This window comes from Pleurodeles waltl, chromosome 5, assembly GCF_031143425.1.
Source record: "Pleurodeles waltl isolate 20211129_DDA chromosome 5, aPleWal1.hap1.20221129, whole genome shotgun sequence".
NCBI classification, from domain to species: Eukaryota; Metazoa; Chordata; class Amphibia; order Caudata; family Salamandridae; genus Pleurodeles; species Pleurodeles waltl.
This window is the reverse complement of record NC_090444.1, coordinates 1,141,678,245-1,141,691,666: the sequence shown is the minus strand read 5'-3', so window position 1 is coordinate 1,141,691,666 and position 13,422 is coordinate 1,141,678,245. Positions and strand designations below refer to the sequence as shown.

The following is a 13,422-nucleotide window of genomic DNA, read 5'->3' as shown; positions in this document are numbered from 1 at the left end:
TACGTTCACCCTTGTGGAGAGAGACCGTTTGGTATTTACCTGAACATTGGTGTATTCTCTGGACTACAACTGAAACTGGTACTCAAACTGAGTGTGTTGCTCGGCGAGGAGGGCAGACTTTGTGCCCTTGTTTACCCATTGTAATGCAGATTTTCTATTGAATTTGGAGAAGAACATGAGAGTATGTGATACTCATTTAAAGATAGCTGGGTAGCAGGTAAGAGGGTGCATTCATATGTGTCTTTTGAGTCTGGCTTTATCCATGAGGTTGGGGGTCCTAATCCCACTCTGGGAGTGGTAGGCCATTTTTAATGGTCAGCGTTTATGTTGTAGATCTTGGTAGCTTCACATGGATGGACAAATATGACTGTTGTTGTTCTTTGTCCCACTGTTTGCTGGGGAAGGGGGATGGGTTCATTTACTGTTTGGTTTATTATTGCTTTCTGCAGGGTTTTTTAAGACATGGTTACTGCACATTGTCCTTGGTTATATCAAAACACAGGGGGAGATGGAAGTCACTGTGTGACTTGCATATCGGGGATAAAGGGACACAGAAAGATTCAAACGATCCTCCATGATGTGCCCCAGTAGTGTGATCTCCTGGAATGTCTGGTGTTGAGAGAATATGCCGGGTCTATTCTTTCCTGAAGAGCACTAAGACAGCATAGTGTGTTTGCAGGAATCAATTACCTCATAGTTGAAGAAATAACAAAACTGGCAAAAAATGTTGGGGGAAGCTCCACTCTGCCACATATTCTTCCTACGCCAAAAAGGTGATTATATGGGAGTGCCATTCCACCACACTTACATTGAGGTGGCCTTGAAGGGCTGATATGTATGGTACAGGGTACACAGGCGCGAAAACCTATTACTATCCTGAATACCTATGCACCCAACTTAGGTGAAAGACACTTTTTTTATAGAGATGTAAGACATACTTTAGGATAGTATTGGCTCCACTATATGCTGGGCTGTGGACTTTAACTGAGTTTTTGATGGTACTGTTGATCGCCACCCGCCTCGTCTGGGGTTGAAATGGCTTATGACTAAGGGCATGATTTAGATTTCAGTTGACGAGTTACTCCATCACAACGGTGATAAATATGTTGTCCGCCGAAATATAAATCCTGCTGGGAATAATGGGATTTATATTTCTGTGGACAGGATACCCATCTCCGTTGTGATGGAGTATCCCGTCCACCAAAATCTAAATCCAGCCCTAAGTCATGCACAATCTGGTCTTACTGGATAGTCGGAGGACACTCCACCCCCGAAAGTGTGAGTACACCTGTCACTCCTTAAAGCACAATACCTTTAGTCAGTTAGATCACAAACTAGTGGCCGGGTTTCCACATTATGCCTCGAAGGAGGCAGTACACCTGGGGAGGTTTCTCTCTGATCATGCCCCACCTGAGTTTTGTATTCAATGCACAGAGGAAGATGTGGTGGGGAGAAAATGGTGTTTACCCAGACAACAAATGTAGGGTGTCATTGGCTGAAGCATTGATGCAGTATCTAGAATACAACTGAGGTACGACGACTACCAGAGTCAGTGAATGGGAGGCCATTTAATCTGCATTGGATCCACCATTCGGATGCAAAAATGCGTTGCAGCAGATGTAGCACTCCAGGAGAGGCGGTTAGTGGAACAGCAGAAGGAGGAAGCAGATTTCCTGAGGGCAGAAAGGGGGTAGAGGACACAAGGCATAGATTACATGACCTCTGAATATGCTGGACAAGTGTACCCTCACTCATCATAGACAATGCGTGCATAGACACAGGGACAAATCTGGATAATTCCTGGCATGGATTTTGAAGTGAGAACTGGAGAACCTCCCATACTGCACCCGAGGGCCCCAGGGGGAACATAGTTAGAAGTCGATTGGACATACTGAAAACCTTTAAGGCCCACCTACAAATGGCTTACAGAAAGGGATAGACTGCTGACAAAGGAATAGTGGAGCCATTTTTTCATGAGACAATGCTCCTCCGGCTTGTCACGGAGAGCATGCAATAGCTGAATGGCAACCTGTCTCTAGAGGAACTGAGGAGGGGCCATACAGGACCTTAATAAATCTAAAATGCCAGGATGTGATGGCTTCCTGGCAGAATGTTACCCAGCTTACACTGCCCACTCGTCAAAAAGACTATTGGAGGTCTTCCAGGAAGCATGTGCCAAGAATGTTCTCCCTTTAACTGTTCTCAAGGGCTCTCACATACCTGTTGCCTAAGCCAGGAGGTGACATGGCAGACCCTTCCTGGTACCAGCCTCTTATTATGATTACTTCGGACATCAAGGTTCTCTGTAATTTACTGTCAACCAGAGTTGGGGTAATGATACCGGATCTAGTGCAAGCTGATCAATAAGACTTTATCCCAGGTGGAAGCACGGTGATGAACATACATCAACTGACCAATGTCTTACAAGAGATTGTGGGGAAGGAACAAGATATGTCCCTGATAACCATAGATTCAGAGAAGGCCTTCAACACAGCAATGAGGTTTGGTCCCTTCTTTATAGCCTGGGTGCAATTGTTGTACACAGAGCCTGTGGCCTGGGTCAGGGAATATGGTGTGCTCTCACATAGTTGGATGTTAGGAAGGGGCACTCGACAGGGTTGCCCTGTCTCTCTTCACTGCTTTTTGCATTAGCACTGGCTATATTATCACACAGGGAGATCAGAGAATGGTGAATCCTAGTGGGAGACTCTATACACATTATCTTGCTTTAAGCGGATGACGCTCATATATGTAGGCTCCCCCAGGTAAGAGGACTGCGCCTTAATGAGCCATGCTTAAGCATTTGGAGAGTTCTCTGTGCTCTAGGTCAAAAGGTGTAGATCCTATTATGTTCCCCAGGGTCATTGACAAATGTCCCACAAGACCACCTTGCAGAGCTTGGATTCTGTTGGAAGACCTAATGCTTTTTGTACCTGGGGGTCATTTAGGCTCCTACGAAGTCATGACAAAATTGTTATTAGCTAGACCAAGTGGTCATGGGCCTTCGCAGGTCCATCCAGCTTTGGAAAATGCTACTCCTCTCTTTCATGGGCAGGGTAGCCATTGCCAAAGTGGTATCCCTTCCTTGCTTCTTTTGCACAGTACAGAACTCATTGAGTCCGATACCCTCGGGGGTCTTCAGGAAACTGGATAGCTTGATAATTTCCTTAGTATGGGCTGGCCACCATAGTAGAGTTGCTTTACGAGTATTGAAAAGACATATGACTGACAGAGGGCTGTCTCTGCCTGATATTTGGCACTGCTACTATATGGCTCACCAGCAATATATGGCACAGCTGCCTGTTGACTTGGACAATTGGGAGAAACATCTGTTGCATGGGATACTGGGTGTCGAGACACTGCCTTGACTCCTCATGAGGGGAGGGCGAGCAGATGTTCCAATCCTCTACCTGATATGAGAGACTGCAGCTATCTGGGAAAAGCTGGTCACTAGATAATCTGAAGAGTGCCATTAGATAGGGAGCTCAGATTGTGAGATCTCCATTGCTTTCACACTGTAGATGCAGACATGTCTATGGAGCTCTGGAGGAGGGGTGGCTCTCTTTTAGCTGGTGACCTATATCCTGGGGAAGTCTTCATATGCTTTCAGAGGGCCAGGACACTTTTCAAGTGGGAAAGGAGCAATTTTGTAACATGCAAAACTGGAAAGTACTGCTCATGAGGTGTGGTGTACATTCCTGGCTGCGCCGGAATGCTCACCAGTACTAGGTGGGCTCCTCAGACAGGTGCATGGGGGACTGCACCACATCACACACCTGTACAGGGTCCCCACAATGATACAGCCCTTCCATCATTACGGGCCAGAAGGCATGGAAATTAGAACTGAATAACCCCTTTACTGACAGAATGGAATTGACACACAAGTCTGCAAGCTCAAACTCATAGTGAAAGTGACATTGAGTCGGATTGGGTCACCAGCTCTAGAGAGGGAGACACATAGGCAGTCATTCTGACCGCGGCGGTCGCCGCCCGCCAAGCGGTTCCCGCCGAAAGACCGCACCGCGGTCAAAAGACCGCGGTGGTCATTCCGGCTTTCCCGCTGGCCCGGCGGGCAGCCGCCAGAAGACCGCCGGCCCGCCCAGCGGGACAGCCCCTTCAACGATGAAGCCGGCTCGGAATGGAGCCGGCGGAGTTGAAGGGGTGCGACGGGTGCAGTGGCACCCGTCGCGATTTTCACTGTCTGCTAAGCAGACAGTGAAAATCTTTGTGGGGCCCTGTTAGGGGGTCCCTGCACTGCCCATGCCAGTGGCATGGGCAGGGCAGGGGCCCCCAGGGGCCCCACGGCACCCGTTCCCGCCATCCTGGTTCCGGCGGTGGACACCGCCAGAAACAGGCTGGCGGTAAGGGGGTTGGAATCCCCATGGCGGTGCTGCAAGCAGCGCCGCCATGGCGGGTTCCCTGGGCCAGCGGGAAACCGCCAGCTCCCCTTTTCCAACCGCGGCTTTACCGCCGCGGTCAGAATCGCCCAGGAAGCACCGCCAGCCTGTTGGCGGTGCTTCGGCCGCACTCCGCCATGGCGGTCATGGACCGCCAAGGTCAGAATGACCCCCATAGTCTACTACTTCAGCACACCTCTGTATGAATTCAGTCTCCAGGTATTATATTAATTGGGCTAAGTGCATGTATGATTTCTGTCTTGGTTCCTGAAGTGTGTGTTGCTCTCCAAAGGATATTTGCTGTCTGTGTTGACACTGGGTGCGGGAACGATAGGCAGCACGTTAACTGTTGATGGTATATCTCAATAGTTCCTGTGCTCCTTTAGCATCATACTGTAACCATGTAAAATCCAAAAATAAAGGTATTAAAAAAATGAAGAGCAAGCATCTGCCTTAATCTTTCGAAAATTTTAAGATCTGAGTTGCGTGGCATGGGCACTTATATTGCCAGATAACCTGACCCTATGACCAGTTCACCAGAGAAAAGAACACAACTGTTAGTTATAGAGGAATGGCCCTAAATAGGTAGAAACATTTAGGAAGGATCACCATTTTGATCAGATTGCAGGGTGCAATATGACCTAGAGATAGCCAGTTCTGATGCTTGAAAACACACTTTGATTTCTCTACAACATGTTCAATTAACCCCTTCGCTGCCAGGCCTTTTCCCCCTCCTGTGCCAAGCCTTTTTTTGGGCTATTTGGAGAAATTTGCGCTTAGGCCTGATAACATTTTGTCCACATAAGCTACCCACGTCAAATTTGTGTCCTTTTATTCCAACATCCTAGGGATTCTAGAGGTACCTAGAGTTTGTGGGTTTCCCTGGAGGAGACCAAGAAATTAGCCAAAATACAGCTAACATTTCATTTTTTCTGCAAAAAAAGGGAAAAAGTGCTGCAGAAGAAAGCATGTTTGTTTCCCTGAAAATGTCATTAACAATGGGTTTGCTGTGCTACAAACACCATCTTCATAGCTTTCAGGAACAGGAAGACTTGAATCAGAAAACCACATTTTTCAACACACCTTTGGCACTTTACTAGGACATACCCCATTTTTATTATTTTTTGTGCTTTTAGCCTCCTTCCTGTTAGTGACAGAAATGGGTGTGAAAGCAATGCTGGATCCCAAACAGCTAAACATTTATGAAAAGTAAACAAAATTCGGAATTCCGCAAGGGGTCATTTGTGTAGATCCTACAAGGTGCTCTTACAGAAAATAACAGCAGAAATAAACAAATATTGAAATTGAGGTGAAATAAACAGCCATTTCTCTCCACATTTTACTCTGTAATTTTTTTATTTCTTTTAATTAATTTTAATTAATTGAACATGATCAAGCCAACAACCCATTGAGAGTTTATTACACACAATACAAAAAGCAGATAAAGGTGAGGGAATCACAACACAGTGGAAGTTATCCTTCTAGTGAAGTACATGGTTTCAGCACAGTATGATGTTGATGGGAATAAATGGTTGGTTGTCTCTCTAGATGTGAATTTAAATATCATCCACATTCATATATTTGGCTACTCAGCTGGGAGAGTTTGACTGTCTGTGTTGGGGCATGTATAGATAGGATATAATCAGCAAGAGAGGGATGAATCTTACAGATGCCTAAGGCCATCCTGTCCTTAGATGTCTTGGCTGTGTTGATCCTGTTTTTTGGCAGTTTTTGAAAAGAAAAGATTGCATTAATGGCAAAGCAATCCCTTGTGTGTCTTCCCTATATTGCAGCATGTTTAGCTGTATTATATGGATGTCACTGTTGTATTTGAGTATATTATATTAACGGTTTGTATCTGCATCTGTAGAACAAGGGAGAACCTCCCTCATATTGGCTATGGCCGATTCAGGCTCCTAACCAATACTCATGGTTATAGAGGGTATTATTTGGTTCAACTGGCTCTTACATGTGTCCCTTTACCGCCCTTTTGATCATCTTGCTGGGAAAGAACACCCTGGTGTTTTGTCAGTAGTCAGAAAAAAACGTAGGGCCATATTTACAAGGCCTGTGGCACAGGTAGGCCCAGCAAGTGTCTTGCTGTGCCACCCTGCGCCACCTGGAAAGGGCAGAAATGCACCATATCTACAACATATGGCACATTTCTGTCCTCTTCCCCTGCGCTGGCGCACAAATTGCTGCCATGCACCAATGCGGGCACCCTTGCACAATGGTGCAAGGGTGCCTGCGTTGTAGGGATGATTGTTTTTGTGCAGATAGGGACACCTTCCTGCACAAAAACAATCAATGGAGGAGATTTCCACCTTTTATGTGTTGTGCTGAATGCAGCTCACATAGAAAGAGCAAAATACGAGGAGAAATAAAGATATTTCACCCCGTTGTGTCACTCTTACGCCACCCCTCGGGTGGTATAGGCTTTTGACGCATTCCCAGGTTTACAAAACCTTGTAAATCTAGGAATGCATCAAAAACCATGGCTGTTGCTTGGGAACACCCATGCAACACTCATGGAAACACCTCACTAACGCAACGTAGTGACTTGCGATGTGTTGTCTTACTCCATATCTATAAGGTCAACAAAAGCCACGCAAAGTGGCTTTGTGTGGCCTTGTAGGTATGGGTCAGCAGCCTGTGCTGCCCGTGCATCACAAAAAGTGACGCACCTGCGGCAAAGTCCGCTTGTAAATAAGGGCCTTAGGCTCTGCTGTGTTTTTTTTATGGTGGATAATGATGGCGTGCTTTGGAGGACTAGACACAAATACAATCTAAAGGTCCTAAATGTTTCCCTAGGTTTCCTCATCACAATTATTGTCAATTGCGTCAGTTGCTTGACTTAAAAAATCGGCCAGTGCTTACCTATAATTGAATTAGATTACACATAATGGTGCATTGATCCCTATGGTCATGGTACACATTGATATCTACGTCAAAGCAAATTTTATAAATGGTGTTATTTGCAATCAATCAATCAATCAATCACATTTATAAAGCGCGCTACTCACCCATAAGGGTCTCAAGGCGCTGGGGGGGAAGGGGTCAGTGCTCGAAGAGCCAGGTCTTGAGCTGCCTTCTGAAGGGGAGGTGTTCGGGTATGGCGCGAAGGTGACTGGGCAGGGAGTTCCAGGTCTTCGCTGCCAGAAAAGAGAAGGATTTTCCTCCGGCGGTGGTTTTGCGGATGCGGGGAACGGCTGCCAAGGCCTGACCGGTGGAGCGCAGAGTGCGCGGAGGAGTGTAGAAGGAGACGCGGGAGTTGATGAGTTTGGGTCCGAGGTTGTAGAGGGCTTTGTGTGCGTGGGTGAGGAGTCTGAAGGTGATCCTCTTGCTGACCGGGAGCCAATGGAGTTTTCTCAGGTGTCCGGAGATGTGGTGGTGGCGAGGTATGTCCAGGATGAGTCATGCTGCGGCGTTCTGGATCCGTTGAAGTTTCCTCTGCAGCTTGGTGGTGATGCCGGCGTACAGAGTGTTCCCGTAGTCCAGGCGGCTGGTGACGAGGGCGTGGGTGATGGTCTTCCTGGTGTCGATGGGGATCCAGCGGAAGATCTTGCGGAGCATGCGGAGGGTGTTGAAGCACGCTGAGGTCACCGAGTTGACCTGTCTGGTCATCGAGAGGGAGGAGTCCAGGATGAAGCCGAGGTTGCGTGCGTGGTTGGTCGGTTGGGGAGTGCTGCCTAGGGCGGGGGGCCACCAGGAGTCGTCCCATGCGGAGGGGGTAGGGCCGAGGATGAGGACCTCCGTTTTATCTGTGTTCAGTTTCAGTCGGCTGTCTGTCATCCAGGTCGCTACTTCCTTCATGCCGTCGTGCAGTCTGGTCCTTGCTGATGTGGGGTTGTTGGTGAGGGATAAGATGAGCTGGGTGTCGTCGGCATAGGATATGATGTCGAGTCCGTGTTTGCGTGCGATGTTTGCCAGGGGGGTCATGTAGACGTTGAATAGGGTGGGGCTGATGGAGGATCCTTGGGGTACGCCGCAGATGATCTCCGTGGCTGCGGATCTGAAGGGGGGGAGGCGGACTCTCTGGGTTCTTCCGGAGAGGAAGGAGATGACCCATTCCAGGGCCTTGCCTCTGATGCCGGCGCTGCAGAGGCGGTCTATCAGGGTGCGGTGGCAGACCGTGTCGAAGGCTGCAGAGAGATCCAGGAGAATGAGGGCCACGGTTTCACCCTTGTCGGTCAGGGCTCGGATGTCGTCCGTGGCTGCGATGAGGGCGGTTTCGGTGCTGTGGTTGGCCCTGAATCCGAACTGAGTGGAGTCGAGGGAGTCGGAGGTTTCCAGGGCGGCGGTGAGTTGAGCGTTGACGATTTTCTCAATCACTTTGGCGGGGAACGGTAGGAGGGAGATAGGCCGGAAGTTTTTGAGTTCGGTGGGGTCTGCTGTAGGTTTCTTTAAGAGGGCGTTGAGTTCTGCGTGTTTCCAGCTTTCAGGGAAGGTAGCGGTGGTGAGGGAGGCGTTGATGACGTCTCGGAGGTGGGGTGCGATGATGTTGTCGGCCTTGTTGTAAATGTGGTGAGGACAGGGGTCGGAGGGTGATCCCGAGTGGATCGAGTTCATGACGCGGGTGGTTTCCTCGGTGGTGGTAGGGTTCCAGGCGAGGATGGTGGAGATGTCGTTTGCGGCTTCCGGGGGCGGGTTCATGTTGGTGGTCGTGAAGCTGTTGTAGATGTCGGCGATCTTACGGTGGAAGAAGGTCGCGAGGGAGTCGCAGAGGTCCTGTGAGGGAGGGATGGGGTTGGTTTCTGCGTCCGGGTTGGAGAGCTCTTTGACGATGCCAAATAGTTCCTTGCTGTTGTGGGCGTTGTTGTCAAGTCTGTTCTGGTAGGCTGTTTTTCGTGCGGTGCGGAGGCGTTGGTGGTGTTGGTGGGTGGTGTCCTTGAGAGCTGTCAGGTTTTCCTCTGTCGGGTTGAGGCGCCATGTCTTCTCGCGGAGGCGGCATTCTTTCTTGGAGTTTTTGAGTTCGGTGGTGAACCAGGAGTTTTTCTTGTGGTTGTTGGTGTTGGTTTGGGTCTTCAGAGGGGCCAGGAGGTTGGCACAGTCGGAGATCCAGTTGGTGAGGTTGTTGGCGGCCTCGTTGGGGTTGCTGGTGCTGGTGGGTTGGTTCAGGGAGAGCGTTGCTGCGAGTTGTTCTGTGGTGATTCGGTTCCAGTGTCTTTTTGGTGGTTGCCGGGTGTGGTGATGCACGGTGGTTTTCTTGAAGCTGAAGTGGATGCAGCTGTGGTCCGACCATGTGAGTTCGGTGGTGTGGCTGAAGGTGATGTGTTTGCTTGAGGAGAAGATGGGGTCGAGCGTGTGTCCGGCGTAGTGGGTGGGGGTGTTGACCAGTTGTTTCAGTCCCAGGTTGGCGAGGTTGTCTAGAACGGCGGTGGTGTTGTTGTCGGTGTGGTTCTCCAGGTGAAAGTTGAGGTCTCCTAGGAGGATGTAGTCGGTGGATGAGAGTGCGTGGGGGTTGACAAAGTCTGCGATGTCTTCGCTGAACTTGGTGCGGGGTCCTGGTGGTCTGTACATGAGGGTGCCTCTTAGGGTTGTCTTGGGGTCGATGTGGATCGCGAAGTGGAGGTGTTCGGTGTCGGGAAGTGAGTTGTCGGTGTGGGTCGAGATGCTGATGGAGCTTTTGTGTGCGATGGCGATGCCTCCTCCGGTGCGGTTGAAGCGGTCTCTCCGGATGATTTTGTAGCCGTCGGGGATGGCTATGGCGATGTCGGGTGCCGAGGAGGGGTTCATCCAGGTCTCGGTGAGGAAGGCGATGTCTGGGTTCGTTGAGTTGATGAGGTTCCACAGTTCGATGGCGTGCCTGTGGACGGAGCGGGTGTTGACCAGGATGCATTCGAGGTTGCTTCCGGGGGCGTCGTTCTTGGTGGTGGCGGTGTGGGTCCGTAGGCAGGTGAAGCGGCAGTTGCTGCAGGTGAAGGGTCCGTGGGTTCTTTTCGGGGTGGCGCTGTAGCAGCCCGGCACGCGGCCAGGGTTGAGGTTGGCGAGGGTGGCGGAGTCATAGGTCAAGCGGGGGGCGCGGGGGCCAGGGGTTCGGGCGCTGGGCGCGGTCCAGGCGCAGACGGGCGCAGACGGGCTTGCCTTAGGCGCGCCTTCGGCGCGCCAGTGGCGCGCCCGCTGCGCGGCCTCGCAGCGGCCGCCATTTAAGGGGTAGGTGGGGAGGCGGGGTCAGCTGGGAGGCGGGAGGTGGGCGGGCAGGGGAGCTGGAAGCGGCAAAAAAGAGCGGCAAAAAAGAGCGGCAAAAAAGAGCGGCAAAAAACGGCGGGAAAAGCGCGGTAGGAGCGGCGGGAAAAAGCGGCAAGACGGTGAAAAGGGAACAAGAGCCTACTAAAATCTACTAAAAAGGAGGGGCTGAGAGGGGAGGACGGCGCACGGCACTCGGGGGCACACGCACGGGATACAAGGAGAGAAAAGGGAATTTCAGTCACTCGGGGGCACACGCACGGGATACAAGGAGAAAAAAGGGATTTTTAGTCAGCACCAGCACAAGCACAAGCACTCGGGGTACACGGGCAAGAAGGGGGGAGCACACTCACAGGAGAGGAAGGCAGTCAGGGACTGGAGGCGCTGCGTGAGCAGGGGAGCGACCTACCCGAGGGTCAGTGGTAAGTCCGAGTCCGATTATACAATGAAATCACATTTAATTTGCAATTCAGGCAAGTTTACTTTTCTTTTCTTCTTCGACTGTTTTAATGATCTAAATGTTTGCCTGGTTAACACTTGGGTGAATATTGAGATAGTTGCAACAGTGCTTATAATAAATTCTTGTGAAAGTGTATTGCTTAAATGAGTGATGATAATGATGATAAAATTACTTTGTTGCAGCAATATCACTGCTTAACGTATACTTTTCTTTTTCAGATATGAGGGAATGCAAACCATGCTCAAAAGACACATGGCCGAATAGGGAAAAGTCTGACTGCTTAAACAGAACGAAAAGCTTCCTGCAATGGAAAGACCCCTTCGCCATTTTGCTAACAGCTTTTGCTGCATTTGGATTTTTAACAGTGGTGGCAATAGCAGTTTTGTTTCTGATCCACATGAATACACCAGCAGTGAAGGCTGCAGGTGGAATTTATTCATGTGTAATGAACGGCTCTCTTTTGAGTAGCTTTGTAAGCACTGCGTTCTTCATGGGTGAACCTAATAATTATTTCTGTCAGACAGGGCAGACTCTATATGGCATTAGTTTCACACTCTGTGTGGCGTGCGTTCTGCTAAAATCTATTAGGATCCTACTAGCTTTTGAAATGGTTGACAGACTGCAAGCAAACCTAAAAATCACCTATCAGCCGGCCATTGTTATTTTTGTTGTCACATCCCTTCAAGTTCTGATTTGCAGTGTGTGGCTCCTCTACAGTCCACCTTTGCTTAAAAAAATCTATACATTCCCCAAGGTGATTTTGCTTCAGTGCATGGAAGGTTCGACTGTGGCCTTTGGTGTCATGCTAGGGTACATCGCTGTCCTTGCATTGATTTGCTTTGGTGTTGCTTTCAGGGGTCGGAACCTTCCCGGCAAGTACAACGAAGCCAGATTTATTACATTCAGCATGCTCATCTACCTGTTTGTATGGATCGCTTTCATCCCAATCTACGTCACTACGGTTGGAGTGTATCTTCCTGCTGTTCAGGTGGTGGCCATTTTGGCTTCGAGCTATGGCATAATATGTTGCCACCTACTGCCCACCGCCTACATTATTGTTTTCAAGAGAAATAGTAATAATAAGAGCAAGTACTTGCAGAGCATCAGAACCTTTTACAAACTAAGAAGGCCCGTGTTTTCTATGAGAGAAACGAAAGAGGCTACTCATTTCCACTCAAAGGGATCTCAGACCAACTTACAAATCACCCATGACAAAGGAATCAGGAAAAGATGTGGCAGCTTTTAAAATACTTAAATATGCATTGTGCAATCAATATCTAATGCATGGAATTCTGAAAACCCTATATAAACGGCAGTCACTAATTTTGACACCAAGTCATCAATAATAAAGAAAACACACACCTGGGCCATTGTAGGACAATTACAGTCGAGCTTTGAGGTCACAATGGCTGCTGCCAGAGCCAGCAACAGAGGTAAAAGGCAGCTCACGACATGGAGCATAATTAACCCCTTTGCTGCCAGGCCTTTACCCCCTCAGGTGCCAGGCCTTTTTTTTGTCTCTTTGGGTCAGTTTACACTTAAGCCCAAATAACCTTTTGTCCACATACGCTACCCATGCCAAATTTGCATCCTTTTTTTTCCAACATCCTAGGGATTCTAGAGGTAAACAGAGTTTGTGGGTTCTCCTAAAGGAGACCAAGAAATTAGCCAAAATACAGCGATTTCTTTTTTTAAATGGGAAACAATTGCTGCAGAAGCAGGCTTGTGGTGCTTTTTCACTGAAAATGACATCAACAGAGGGTTTGCAGTGCTAAAATCACCATCTTCCCAGCTTTCAGGAACAGGCAGACTTGAATCAGAAAACCACATTTTTCAACACAATATTGGCATTTTACTGGAACATACCCCATTTGTACTATTTTGTGTGCTTTTAGCCTCCTTCCAATTAGTGACAGAAATGGGCATGAAACCAATGCTAGATCCCAGGAAGCTAAACATTTCTGAAAAGTAGACAAAAGACTGAAATCAGCAAGGGGTCATTTGTGTAGATCCTACAAGGCTTTCCTACAGAAAATAACAGCTGAAATAAAAACATATTGAAATTGAGGTGAAAAAAACCAGCCATTTCTCTCCACGTTTTACTCTTAACTTTTTCCTGCCATGTCAGATTTTCAAAAGAAATATACCGTTACGTCTGCTGGATTCTTCTGGTTTCAGGGATATATACGGCTTGTAGTTTCATCAAGATCCCTAGGTACCCGGAGCAGAAGCAGTGGTTATTTGCACATCTCTGAATTCCAGGGGGGCATACTAGCAATTGAACTACAGGGCATTTCTCAAATAGATGTCTTTTTTACACAGCGTCTTACATTTGGAAGGAAAAAAATGTAGAGAAAGACAAGGGGCAATAACACTTGT

General features: G+C 48.6%; 1 protein-coding gene across 1 annotated transcript in view; it reads left to right on the top strand.

Annotated features, from left to right (window-relative positions):
* The window catches only part of LOC138297098 (G-protein coupled receptor family C group 6 member A-like), a 195,521-nt gene extending 183,121 nt beyond the window's left edge, over positions 1 to 12,400 (top strand). The window contains exon 6 of the mRNA XM_069236599.1: positions 11,262 to 12,400. Within this exon, the coding sequence (XP_069092700.1) occupies positions 11,262 to 12,289 (1,028 nt within the window). The 3' untranslated portion in view covers positions 12,290 to 12,400. The remainder of the gene's footprint in view (positions 1 to 11,261) is intronic.
* The last annotated feature ends 1,022 nt before the right edge of the window (positions 12,401 to 13,422 follow it).